The sequence below is a fragment of the Cnephaeus nilssonii genome, assembly GCF_951640355.1.
Source record: "Cnephaeus nilssonii genome assembly, chromosome: 21".
Taxonomy (NCBI): Eukaryota; Metazoa; Chordata; class Mammalia; order Chiroptera; family Vespertilionidae; genus Cnephaeus; species Cnephaeus nilssonii.
The window spans coordinates 7,043,274-7,057,581 of NC_137092.1; the positions used below are offsets into that span (position 1 = coordinate 7,043,274).

The 14,308-nt window shown below is 40.4% G+C and overlaps 1 protein-coding gene and 1 pseudogene across 3 annotated transcripts in view; both read left to right on the top strand.

Annotated features, from left to right (window-relative positions):
- RAP1A (RAP1A, member of RAS oncogene family) overlaps positions 1–14,056 on the top strand; it is a 59,663-nt gene extending 45,607 nt beyond the window's left edge. For both annotated transcript variants that reach the window (XM_079761251.1, XM_079761252.1), the window contains 5 exons: positions 1,704–1,760; positions 3,457–3,597; positions 5,327–5,470; positions 6,711–6,826; positions 9,961–14,056. In XM_079761251.1, the coding sequence (XP_079617377.1) occupies positions 1,704–1,760; positions 3,457–3,597; positions 5,327–5,470; positions 6,711–6,797 (429 nt within the window). In that variant the 3' untranslated portion in view covers positions 6,798–6,826; positions 9,961–14,056. The remainder of the gene's footprint in view (positions 1–1,703; positions 1,761–3,456; positions 3,598–5,326; positions 5,471–6,710; positions 6,827–9,960) is intronic.
- On the top strand, positions 133–1,689 carry LOC307093279 (large ribosomal subunit protein eL42-like; annotated as a pseudogene). The gene has a single exon. The product of its transcript is annotated as a large ribosomal subunit protein eL42-like (transcript).
- Positions 14,057–14,308: the final 252 nt, after the last annotated feature.

A 14,308-nucleotide genomic window follows, 5' to 3' on the forward strand; every position in this document is an offset into this window, starting at 1 on the left:
AAAGTTTATCTTGGCAAAATATACTATTTTACTTAATTACAAGATTAGCTAGAATTGTGGATAATTTTTATGATTGTATTTCCCAAACCTTATGGGGTGGGGGTGGGGGGTGGGTGGTGGACAGAAGACAGTGTTATAAAAAAGACTACAGCTAACAATATACCAAAAAAAAAAAAAAAGATTAAACCTACCATTCAACAATAGGAAATTAAGTTCATCGAACTGTACTGAGCAATTTCATTATCTGCACATTGGATACAAAATTGTGCTCTAGATACTTTGAGAAGCTCCAGGCCTAATTCATTATTCATTGAATGTGCCCGTTCACAGATTGGGCAGGCTACCACATTCATCCCACAAGTGGTGAGACCATGGATTTGTGGCCACCAGTGGTGCTCCTCAGTCCCTGATCTGACAAAGAAGCAGAGTTTAAAGTAGGCCTCAGTTAATTTTAGAGACAGTGTTGCACTACTGGGATTTCCCCCAAATAAGTTGCTGGTTAAAGCTTTAACTCCACATGGAGACCTGTACCTGGAATGCAGGAGATTGACCACTTTTCTTAGTCCCTTCTTTATTAAGACGTGTCCACACAGCTGAGAGCTGATACTTTCTGTAGGCCAGCCTTCTCTTCTTTTATAAAACACTGGGCTTTCCCTGCCGGTAGCGCTGTCGCAAACATGGTGAACGTTCCTAAAACCCATGGGAATTCTGTAAGAAGTGTGGCAAGCATCAACCCCACAAAGTACCAAGTACAAGGAGAGCAAGGATTCTCTGTATGCACAGGGACAGTGGCGTTGTGACAGGAAGCTATGATGGGCAGACTAAGCCGATTTAAAAAAAAAAAAAAAAGCTAAAACTACAAAGAAGATTGTGCTGAGGCTTGAATGTGTTGAGCCCAACTGCCGATATAAGAGAATGCTGGCTATTAAGAGATGCAAGCATTTTGAACTGGAAGGAGATAAGAAGAGAAAGGGTCAAGTGATCCAGTTCTAAGCTTCATATTTTATTTTATTATATGACAATAAAATCTTGATATGTTCACTTCAAAAAAATAAAACACTGGGAAAGTAGAGTTCAGTTATAAAATTTCACCTTATGCACACAGCTTTTCCAAAGAAGTATCTTTTTCCTCAAGTCCTGAGGACTATGAGGTCAATGATACTCACTAGCAGCTCTGTGTTCCTTGTATCTCTTAAACTAAAATTTTCCTGTGTATTAAATTTGGGATATAATATATTTCAGTAAAACTTTTAACATAGTAAGTTGTCAAAATTTCTTTGCCCCCAAACCTTGTTTGCATTTGGAGTAAATTTAATACTTGGTGTTTTGTTTTCTTTAACGATAATATGAATAATCATTTTATGCATTTTTTTCTGTTAGAACTGTACCTATTTTCCTACAGTTTTTCTTAAGTCATAGAATTTGACCACTAGCTTTCTAGTAGTAACAAGTCATTACTCAGAGTTTACAGTGATCAGAAAATATCTAAGCCCAACATTGATAGTCCTGGCTTCTGTAATATTAATAGAAAATGCCTGAGACCTCCTGTTCCTAATTGCAATACCAAGTTAAGTCTCACCGATCCAGCACACTCTGGGGAAGGGCTTTGCCCTTGTTCATATGCACTGGAGTATAGAGTGGGGAGGAAAACAGACTGAGGTTTTGATGTTACATTTTCACTTTTTCTTCCCCGCCCCCAACAGCAAGTTGAAGTAGATTGCCAACAGTGTATGCTCGAAATCCTGGACACAGCGGGAACAGTAAGCATGCTTTCTCCTTTTATGATAGATTTCAGTTTGTGAACAAGTTTTATCATCTGAATAATTCCTCTGAGTAAAAGTAATTATTATGATTAAGAACAAATTCTCTAAGTGTAGGGCTTCTTAAGTGTTTTTATGTGCATGAAACCATCGATGGTGGACTTAAAGCTCATATCTCACTATTAAATTGTATGTTGAGTTCACCTATGGAATCTCTGTGTTGGGTTTCTTCTCCCTGTGTTCAGGTAAGGATGATGCTGTTACTGCTCAAAAAAAAAAAAAGGTATTTCAAATCCAGAATCACTGGGTTTAAATAAGACTTCGTCTCTTGGCACCATAGTCATTCATGTTTATAAAGATTATTTTGCTTTTGTTAGTATTTTAACATCTCAAGGGGCTGGTGACAGATACTTGTTTTTTGACAAAACTCTTTAGGATTATTTGGAGCCTCATTCTTCTTATCTTTAAATGAGTACAATAACGTTAGTATATCTTGTTTCAGATCACTTCTTATTCCTTTAAGATTTTTGCTCACTCTAATACTGCTTCAGTTAGAACTCGGTGATTTTAGTATCCAGATAGAATCTCGATAGATGTTATAGATCAGTGATGGGCAACCTTTTGAGCTTGGTGTGTCAAACTTCGCCAAAAAACTGAGCATAACTCGGGTAGTGTGTCACTTTGAGGAAAAAACTAACTCCAAGACTCTAGTCGCAAATGTTTCATCCTCAGGAGCAGCAAATGTTTCATCCTCGGCATGCGGCCGCGTGTCATCAGAAATGGCTACGTGTGTCAGTGCTGACATGCGTGTCATAGGTTCGCCATCACTGTTATAGATAATCCAGTAGCCTGGCCTGTCAGTTCCTTGACCTCCATCCTGCTTCAGCCGTTCACGCCCATGGTCTTACCTTAGATTATGTGATTGCCCATAACTGTAATACCACCCAGTCTCCTTTTCACGCACAACACTCTCCACTTACCACTTCTGTTTTTCCATCTCACTTTCATACCCTTTAACTTCATTGGAACCTGGTTCCATTTATCCTAACATCTTTGATTATTCCTCATACCCTCAACCCCCTCTTCACATAGCTTCAGGCCCATGTTCTCTCATTCCTAAACAATCTCCTGCACACATCCTCAACTGCCCTGACTTTTCAGCAGCCTTATATCAGTGGTTCACTATATATTCATTTGGCTTCCAGGAAACAACCCTGGCTTGGTGTGGTTTCTTTTTGCCTGTGTCCTTGGTTACTTCCTAAGTTTTCCTTTCAGATTTGTCTTATCTCTACACGCTCTTGATGATAGAGAGCCTCCAGGTTCAGTACTTGGGCTTCTGTTTTCTAGCAACACTGCCTCGAGGTCATCTTTGTTAGCACCAAAATCATTTAATTAGGATCTATTAGTAAAAAAGGAATGAATGATATGTAGTTTTTTCTAAATCACACAAAAGTAAATTAAGGTCGTTAAGATTTTCTCTCTAATTCTAGTTTATTGTCATTATTTCCAGTCAGGTAAGTAGAGAGCAGGAACATTCACCTCAGGAGTTTATAGAAACCATGCATCATGTCTTACGTTTTCTGTCATGATAGCATGTAAATAAAAAATGCAGTAGCTCACTTGTGATTATTCTGATTTAAGTTGTCCTAATGTATGTTCAAGAAATCATGTTTATAATTGCGTATTTTTATTACAGGAGCAATTTACAGCGATGAGGGATTTGTATATGAAGAATGGCCAAGGGTTTGCACTAGTATATTCTATTACAGCTCAGTCCACATTTAATGACTTACAGGACCTGAGGGAACAGATTTTACGGGTTAAGGACACAGAAGATGTAAGTATTCTTCTCTCTGTAAGACACACTGCCATCTCTGTGGCCGAATAAGTTGACCTTTATAAATTTACCTACAAATTATATGCCTATTGAGATAGTTCAAAAGGGAGGACAGCAATGATGACATGCCCTGCTCTGTGGGTAGGACGTGCAGAAGCAGGGGAGTGGAAGAAGGCTGGTAGAAGTGAGGCTCAGTTAGCTTTGAGAGGTGGACGCTATGTCAGAAACAGTGTTCAAAGAACATTACTAAGAACCATAATGATTTGTTCCTATTTCTAAAGTTCTGTTGGTATAGTTTTTACTTACAGGTGTTTTTATTATGTTAAAAGATTTTCTTTAACCAGGTTTTAACTTTTTTATTATTTTTAAAATATATTTTTATCAATTTGAGAGAGGAAGGGAGGGAGAGATAGAAATATCAATGATGAGAGATAATCTTTGATCAGCTGCCTCCTGCACGCCCCCTACTGGGAATCGAGCCCACAACTTGGGCATGTGCCCTTGGCTGGAATTTAACCTGGGACCCTTCAGTCCGCAGGCTAATGCTCTCTATCCACTGAGCCAAACCAGCTAGGGCAGGTTTTTATATTTTTAATTTAATTTTTGTTTTAGAATTTTTGTCTTATTTGGCATTCGTTGTTTTTGTGCCTTTTTGCAAAGGTGAAATGTATATTTTACATGTCCGCTTTAGTTTTGAACTATGGAGGCTTCCCTTTCAGTTGTATCAATCAGGATATTAAATTTCATTTGTACCTTTTTCTCTTTTGTGTGTTCTCTCTCATTATTAATGGGAACATATGCACCTGCTCGGGACCTTCACTTAGGTAATATTGTAGGCGGGATGGATTTATACCATATGATTCATGACCAACCATAACCTAATGAATAGTCCTCTTCCTTCACAGGACTAATTTATCTAAGAGAGTTCTGTTTTCTTAGGCAGTTAACCTGCAAATCACTGAACTCTGGTAATGTTAATAATTTTATCCATATAACAAACTAAAAACAATGGAGTTGTAGGTGCTTAGTGTTTCATTTAACTCGTGATAATCGCCTATTTTAGGTATAAGATCCACCATGTCCCTTAAATTCTTTCTTTTGTATTGTGCCCATCACCTCACAAATGGCTTTGCTCTGTGGGTATCTTTGAACTAAGAGTGTGGTACAGTTTGTTAGCGATCTGTTTTATCGGAAGTAGGGGCTGTGGATGGACATAGCCAAGCATTTCTGGTATGGAGAAAAAGGGAAGACGTCGCTGCTCTGGCTGTATTTTCTCCTTAACGACCCACCTGAACTGATCTCAGATTTGGATGTCAGGTGTAGGAGCAGAACTTGTTACTGCTCCTGTGTTGGTCTGGCCACTGCTTCTGACATTTGTTGGGACTGTGAGATGAAGCACTTGAACCACAGTTAGGCCCCCGAGTACATTTTTCTCCATATTCAGATTTTTCCACTTGGAATTCAGCTATCACTTGTAGCCCACACGGGAATTTTTGGGATTATATCTTTAAAATAATTAGCAGATCAATGTAGTAAGATCTCTTCCATAATTTTTCTGTCTCTTCCCCTGCCATCCACCTTCTCTCTCTAGCACTCATGCACATTCCTTTTTTTAAGCACTTGGTGAAGCATATGGTCCTCATTTACACATTGCAATTGGTGACAGATAGTTGCTTACTCATAAGGATAAGTAACAAGTATGTTAGTTTTCTGTCATTTCTTCCCACAGGTTCCAATGATTTTGGTTGGCAATAAATGTGACCTGGAAGATGAGCGAGTAGTTGGCAAAGAACAGGGTCAGAATTTAGCAAGACAGTGGTGTAACTGTGCCTTTTTAGAATCTTCTGCAAAGTCAAAGATCAACGTTAATGAGGTAACCTCTAGCTGCTGGGCAGCACAGACAAGTGTCTTTTTAGCCTCCTTTAAGTTAACAGCCAAAAACTATTTAAGAAAAAAAAATTATTCTTTTAAACAGTCTTGATTCTACCAATTTATAGAAATCACTAAGTAATTCTTTGTTTGCAGAAAGTCACTTTGATGACTGTAATGAAGACATTCATATTTATATGCAAAGAGGACGTTTAAGTTAAAGGAATATGTTTAAAGCCCTGCTAAGCCTCATCAGTGGTGGGGAACCTTCTTTCTGCCAAGGGTCATTTGGATACTTATAACATCATTCGCGGGCGATACACAATTATCAACTTAAAAATTAGCCTGCTATATTTGGTCAAACATTTAATTAGCTCACCCCTAATGCCTTGGCAGGACCAGACCAAATGATTTCGAGGGCCTTATACGGCCTGCGGGCTGGATGTTCCCCATCCCTGCTCTAGACATGTGCCAGGAAGTAGTACATGAAAATTGTCACATCACCCGTGTATTGTACAATTGCTTATGCAGATATATATGAATAGGTTATAAAGTCAGTAGGAAACCACAAAAATTAAATAGTTAATATAGTGAATTTATAGAGAAACATACTACCTCATGGATATCACAGAATTTGGTGTTTTGAGTCCTGCCTCCCTTTAGTGCATGACTCAAAGGGAGGAATCTGAGTGTGACTGTAATTCACTCTCTTTTTGGCCTGATACAGCAGGTGCACAAGGCTTTTTTTGTCCATGACTTAAGCACTTCACTATCTTAAGAACGTAGCTGTGGATAGGAATGCTTAACAAGTAAGCTGCCTGACTGGGTGTAAAGGGCCAAAGTTGACCGGATCCCTAAAAGATTGGTGCAGTCCCCAGCTGCCACCACCAACCAAGCAAAAGCTTGAAGTTCCCTTTACTTTTGTGCTTTTCAACATCATTTTTTAAAGACTTTTTTTCCTTTCCTGGAAGCGCATAAGCTTCACTTGCTGGTATGCTCGCCATGTGTAGCATCTCAGGTAATCCCAGAATTCAGCTCGCTCACAGCATGGTGGGAGCGGGGAGCAGGCTAGGTTATCACAGCCTTGTGTGTTCTCTTGCTGTTCCTCTCTGGCCTTTGGTTCTATAAGTCTTTTTATCCGACTCATGTTTTATCAGAGTAATGTTTAACAGAACCAAGATTGTTTTGTGGAACGAGGTCTCAAATGTTGGTTGAATAAGTACATTTTTCTTGTTTTCATTTAGATATTTTATGACCTGGTCAGACAGATCAATAGAAAAACACCAGTGGAAAAGAAGAAGCCTAAAAAGAAATCCTGCCTGCTGCTTTAGGCCCACAGTGAGCAGCAGCTCTGAGCCAGGTGAGTGCCGAAGGCAGAGCACGTGCCTCTCTTGTCCTTGACTTTGTTTTGGGCTGTCTCCAACCTTCACCACTTCCCATGGCACCTGTTGAGCTATTTCCAGCTTCTGTAATTTGTAAATGTAGCTATGCTCATCTTGTGGGTAATTTGTCTCTCTTCCCACGATATTCTAAGCTGTGTTAGAGAAGGCCCGTGTCTGTTTCGCTCACCACGGTGTCCCCAGTGCCTGGTGTAGAAGGATCTTCAGAAAGTAGTGGTTGAGTGAATAGAATGACCACCAAGGTCACTCCCAAATTCATGCCAAATTGTAGTGGAACAGTGAAACAAAAGGGCTTGCAGAAAGGCTGAAGCGCACATTTGATGAATTTTTCCAAAATGAACATACTCATATCTGAATAAGAATCTCCTCCCCCAAATGGAACCCCTGCCCTGAATTCTCACAACATGGGTTAGTTTTGCCTCTCTGAAATTAATATAAACAAAAACGTCTGGCTTAATTTATGTCTGGCTTCTTTTACTCAAAAATGTGAGGGTCTTTTTGAAAATTATCCTGATTGCATATAGTAATAGTTCATTTTTATTACATGACTATCCTGGCAATATGTTTATATATTCTGCTGTTGATGGGCATCCGGGTTCTTTTGGGGACTAGCACTGGTAATTCTGTTGCAGATATTCTTGTACAAGTCTTTGTACACGTGTGCATGTATTTGTTTGGTGTATATCCAGGAATGGCATGGCCAGGTTGTACACTGGGTGTATGGGCAGCTTTAGTAGACACCGCTAAAAAAGTTTGTCAAAGTAGTTGCACCACTTGCACACCTGTCGGCAGTTATGAGTTCCACCTTCCCCAACTTTAGTGTTGTTGGTCGTTTTGACTGGGTGTGTGGTGCTACGTCAGTGTGGTTTTGGTAGTTGCTTTATCTCAGTTGCTTTAAACATTGACTTCTTTCCAATGTTTTGTCTGGAGGCTTCGAAGTAGTAATTGACTGTAAATTTGCGTAAGTTTTCGTTAAGTGAGCCAATCAGCGCTAGCCTTGAAGCTGCCTATCAAGTAAGAAACCAGGCCCTGTGGGGCCATTTGTTTGTTTGTTTGTTTTTTGTAATTCTGTATTTAACAATTTCTGCTTTTCTTCATCAACGGCATAAGCAATACCATAAAAGAATATGTTTACACAATGGAGTTATGGTGTAGTTTGTAAACTTGGTCTGTTTAGAGGAAAGTCAAGTTCCCACTTGAGAATTGGTTGTGCTGACTCCTCCTCTTGGGTCTGTTCAGTAGATCCCCTCTTGCAGAGCCCCACATTAGCTGGAACGTGCCTCCTTAGAGAGATGAGTGAATGTCTCTCTCTCTCAAGGGAAACAGCTGGGGAGCAGTTTCAAAGAAAGTAGAGGAAAGGGGGCAGAAGGGCAGGGGGCATGGCATCACCTCTGGGAGTTGGATTCAGGGAAGACAGCTTCCGGCCAAATGGTTGTTTGAGGCTTAGTGAAATCGATTCATTAGCTATAAATCATCAGCTCCCTGAAAGTGGTTATTGTTAAAATTGCTGGTGCTTGTGTGTATTTAGGTAAGGGTGCAAGGTAGGGGAAACGAGGGCTCTGTTCCTGATCTGGAGTATATTAACTCTCTTAGAGTTGACTGGCCTGTGTATGTCATTACCTTGGCTGGTCCAAGTTTAATTTCCAATTCTCAGAAATGTCCATTAAACTTATGCTTAAAGGAAGAGGTGCCATCTCCTGGCCTCTTGTGAAAATTCGCCCTCACACATCCTACAGTGTATTGTGAGATTTGCCTTAGAGGAAAGATCTTGGCCTAGATCTAGAAATGAGACTTTCATCCTGGTTGCATAAATTCTTAGGCTCTGCTATGTAATTCAACTCATAACATAGTTAATAAGTCACCTGAGCTCTCTGTGAGTGTTTGGGAATAGGCCACTTAGCAGTCGGAATACTTTGCATGCAGAGCATTTTGTCCTGATTACGACTTAAGGGCCGTGTTGATCCCATTTGAAAAGTACTGCGATACGGGGTAAACATTTTTCATCAGAGTATGTGAAGCTTGAGGGTAGCTTATCTAGCCTTAGCCTTTAGGCAAAATTGTACTGAAATATGTTAATCTCTTTCTAATGTGTAACACTTTTCAAGATCTAGGAGAGAAATTCATTTTTGGAAAATTCTTCCTTTAACCTAACTCTTTCCTGCTGAGCAATGAGACTGTCAGCCTTCTGCCTTTGTATACGGGGATCAGCTCTGTCAGTGTCTTTTCCTAACCTGTATTATAAGTGGTAACCCTAATAGGCACAGTCCTAAAATAGTTGAGGAAAGACTTTCCCATGGACTGGCCGGTGTGGCTCAGTTGGTTGTGTATCATCCCGAGCACCAAAGGTTGCAGGTTTGATTCCCATCAGGGCACATGCCCAGGTTGTGGGCTCAGACTCCAGTAGGAGGCATGCAGGAGGCAGCTGATCAATGTTTCACTCTCACATCGATGTTTCTCTCTCTGTCCCTCTCCCTTCCTCTCTCTCTAAAAACCAATAAAAATTAAAAAAAAAAATCCAATAGAAAGAATTTGCAGGTGGATGCAACTTTGGAAAGGAACTTTCAGAATAAAATTATAATAGGATAGAAATAAAACAAATAGTTTTCCTCGCCCTAGCCGGCTTGGCTCAGTGGATAAAGCGTTAGCCTGTGGTCTGAAGGGTCCCAGGTTTGATTCCGGCCAAGGGCACATGCCTGGGTTGTGGGCTTGATCCCCAGTAGGGGGCATGCAGGAGACAGCCAATCAGTGATTCTCTCTCATCATTGATGTTTCTATCTCTCTCTCCTTCTCCCTTCCTCTCTGAAATCAATAAAGAAATATATATTTTTTTAAAATATTTTTCCTCTTTATAGACAGGACTGTCAGGTATATTGTAAAAACACTAAGTATAATAAAACTACTTTTTAAACACTTTTAAAGGGAGTTTAAAATAGCCCTGTTACTGGAGCTGCTTAGTATAATTTCTCTAGAAATGATCAGCCAAAACCATTGTTTCTTTGTATATTATTAAATACCTGCTTGTTTACTGTTATGTTCTGACATCAAGAGATTAACCATATATATAACATATGTCTGTATCTATTCAACATTCTAGATTACAGGAATGAAGAACTGTTGCCTAATTGGAAAGTGCCAGCATTCCAGACTTCAAAAAATAAATCTGAAGCGGCTTCTCCTGTTTTATATATTATGTGAAGAATTTAGATCTTATATTGGTTTGCACAAGTTCCCTGGAGAGAAAAAAAATTGCTCTGTGTATATCTCTCAGAAAATAAGACAATAGTATTTCTCCTTTGCAATAGCAGTTATAACAGATGTGAAAATAAATATACTTGACTCTAATATGATTATACAAAAGAGCATGGATGCATTTCAGAAGTTAGATATTGCTACTATAATCAAATTATTTCATATTGACCTTTTTATCATGATTCCTCCCGTCAGGCACTAAACGTTGAACCATTATACTTTATATCTGTAATGATATAGATGATGAAATTCCCCCTCAAACTCATTACAGCAGATAACTTTTTTGAGTCATTGACTTCATTTTATATTTAAAAATTATGAAATATCATTCTGTCATTATATTCTAATTAAAATTGTTTGTGCATAATGCTTTGGAAAAATGGGTCTTTTATAGGAAAAAACTGGGATAACTGATTTCTATGGCTTTCAAAGCTAAAATATATAATATACTAAACCAACTCTAATATTGCTTCTTGTGTTTTACTGTCAGATTAAATTACAGCTTTTATGAATGATTAAATTTTAGTACATTTTCATTTGGTTTGTGTGTTTTTGTTATTGTTTATAGATTTAAGGCCTTTATTTTATAATGACCACATCGTTTTAAATGCAACAGGTAGCTCCTTTCTGCCTGGAACCTGCAGAGCACTTGGCTTGAAACCCCTAAGTAACTGGTAATTTCTCTGAGAACAGACCTCCCACTGTCTGTTCTGGATGTATTTATTCCTGCTATACAGTAACATGCAGCGGGCTACATAGAATAGTTTTGTATATTCTCTCTTGATCTTAAAGAATGTATCTTATTGAATAAAATGTCCCACTGTGTATTATTTTTATATGTAAAAAGTTAAGTTTAATACTGTATCAGGGTTTAACTTTTGCAAATCTTCCATGGCTTGTAACTTCATTAAGGGAATCTTTTTGCCGTTGTTAATTTGTGCGTATGAATCCACCAATGAAATGTCATGTAAAATGTTCACATTTGCTTTATGGTAGGTTAAGGAATCTGAGAGAAGTGAGTGTGAGTGAAGTCGCATAGGTGCTTTTGCTTTGACTCTCTGCAGAGTAGCATAACAGTGATAGTCTGGAAAGTACTGCTCAGTCAAAATTTTAGCTGGCTATAGGGTGATGCTTTTCTTTTCCTTCCCAGTTTTTTCTTTCTTTCTCTCTTTCTTTCCCTCCCTCCCTCCCTCCCTCCCTCCCTCCCTCCCTCCCTCCCTCCCTCCCTCCCTCCCTCCCTCCATCCCTCCCTCAAAAGATGGGGCTTAAGTAGGACATGGACAAAGGGTGATATGACCTATGTATTCTCCATAGAAGTCGAGCAAAACAGCTTGTTAGCCAGTTACATCTGGAGAAGGAAAGGACAAGCTTAGGGACCCCTGTGCCTTGTCCCTGACTGTTAGGAAGACCCCAGAACTAGGAAGCCCGCATCCTTGCTCAGGGATCTAGATGCTGGCTCATAGCCACGGGGGAGAGGCAGCACTACGTTCACACCTCGCTGAGACTTTCCAGGAGTGTGGTCAGCCAGTTATGAAATGGAAATTTTAAACTCAGATTTCAAGTGTAAGCTCTGACCAACTTGGAAAACTCTGACTAACTTGGAAAATGTCAAGTGCTGTATAAAAAAAAAAAAAGGAAATTGTATTCCTTTGAGTTTCTAATAAATGTAGTTACCTAATACTTTACCTCCTATTGATCCACTTATGTCTGGGATTGAGGGGCCAAAAATCTGGTAAATGCAATAAATTAAAAACAAAAAAATACGTGAAGCATTAGGGCCAGTCTGTCCAGGAGAGGGTGGCATATTGTAAGGTCCTTAAGTCATTTTTGCTTTAAGACTCACCTCTCAAAACATCCCCTTGGACTTAAAATCATAGATATCTCACAAACGAGTGAAAAATTATGAATATTACCTATTACATAGACTATGTAGTTACTTGCCAGATCAAGTAGAAATCATTAAATAAGAATAACTCCAAGTTACAGTCTGCTTGATTATGTAAACTTGGTGTCCTCTGTTTTAGAACAGGGTACAGAAGGATGACAGGTGCAGGGTTACTTTGTCACGATCTTGGGATAGAGGTAGGACTGTGAATAAAAAGGCCATGCAGTCCTCGGAGCGTGTGCCTGGCTGAATCAGACAGGCGTTGCTATCTCAGGAATCTGCCGGGCTGAGCAAGACAGAAAGGTGTCCTGTGCAAGGTGAGACAGGTGTGCTTTGGTGTTGTCCCTGTGTGAACTCGCAGCCTTGGTTCCAGAGGGAGGGTGCCTGAAAGTCCGATGGATTTTCATCGCTCAACAAGTCCTTTGTGTATGAATCTCGTGACAAATAGCCGAGAACTGGCACCATATTAGTGTTTGCAGCTACGTAAAGTGTGATGGCTTTGCTTGTATGAGGATGATGCAATACAAAGGAGACTTGATGTCACCACTGATGGTCAACCAGCGTTTTCCTGCTAACACCCAAACAACTTTAGTGGTGCAGTGGTAGTACCCCAGACAACCTCTTCTTAGAAATGAAGTCAATACGTAACGTAGCTATACTTTGATCCTCCACGAGGGGGAGCTTCAACATCAGTTCACATTTCTTTAAGCATTGAGTTAAAAGTGTGTATTGGAGCCATTTGTTCCGTAAACACCACGTGCCTCACTAAGAGGCATGAAGGCCTTCCCACCAGAGGTTGCCATCCGAGTGGGCAGGGAAGACACACAGGCAGTCGATCAGTTATGCATAGTGTTGTCAGTTATCGAGCCACGGCCACAGGGCTCGTTCTCGTAGGAATGTTTGGTGTGTTTCTCTCCCCTACAACTCTGAGCCCATCTCTGTGCGGCCCCTCCACCTGCCGTCATCACTGGCCACCATTTGCTCCTCAGTGAAACCGCCTGCTGCTTTGAAGCTAGAATGTACTTGGCAAAAGTTAATCCGTGGGAAGATACTGATCTTTATTTTATTACCAACTTGATTAAAACAGGTTACTTGATCTGAAGCTGTTGGTCTCCACTCGTGAGCATTCTTCATTTTCTGGACCTGCCAGTTTCCACTATTGGGCCTCATTATGTTGCGAGGTACATTGGTCCGTCCACGTACATGTCTGAGTTCTGTGTTTAGGTCTGAGGGGCAGAGAGAGAGAGAGGTTGCCTCAGCATTTCCTGGGTGAGCCCTCACAGAATCTCCGGAGACGTAAGATAGGCTGGTATAAACTGTGTGTGTGGTGAAACCAAACGGAAGAAATCCTCAGGTATTCGGAGGAGGAAAATCACTTGTAAAACCACCTTTTGTTTTATTTGGGGCTTGTACTTATTTAAGGTGCTACTTAAATGTATGTTGAAATAGCCCTTGTGGGCTCAGCTCCAAACGCTTAAGGGCAGAGTGGTTGGGTGCCGGTCCAGGACCTGGAAGGAACCCGCCTGGCGGGGAGGGCAGCCAATGGAAGCTTTGAGGCAGCCCAGCCACCCAGCTTCTAGCGTTTCTGTTCCCCAGAGATGTAAAAAATGCAGTTTGACGTTGCATTGAGCATGGATTTTTCTTACTGCAGTTTCCTCATGGGTTTGATGAATATGCCATCCACCTATTGAATGCCATGTCTTGCTTAAATATTCTTGTCGAGAACAGCTGGTGACTTCGAACCGGGTGCCTAGTTCTGTTTTCTGGGAAGGGTGGATCTGTTTTGAGATGTTAACAAGAGCTTTACAGGGGATCGGGACGGGTGCACGCTCTCTGGCTTGTTAAGCTGCAGCCTTCTGTGGTTCTGGGCGCGCAGTGTGACATACATTTCCTGCGGATTGCTTCTCTGAAGCAGCACGGGCGTGGCTGTGCCTCTTGAGGAAAAACCTTAATAAACCTTCCCATTTTAAGCAGTGATGTGACTTTTTTTTAAGCTGTTGCTTTCAGTGCATTTAATTTTTTTCTTTCTAAATATATTTTTTATTGTTGATAGTATTACAGATATCTCCTATTTCCCTCCCTTTACCCCCTCCTCCCAGCCCCTATCCACCCCACCAGGTTTTGATGCATTTATTTTTATGTTCAAGCATGTGAGTTCTTGTGCTTGCTTTTAACTGTGTCAGAGTTCTTGCAGAACATACAGAGCAGAGCCAGGCGTATTCATTATGGACTTGTCACCAAGTGTTTGTCGTGCTTCTGCTGTATGTCAGGTGCTGATCTGCCTGTTGGAGATATGGCGGTGAGTAGT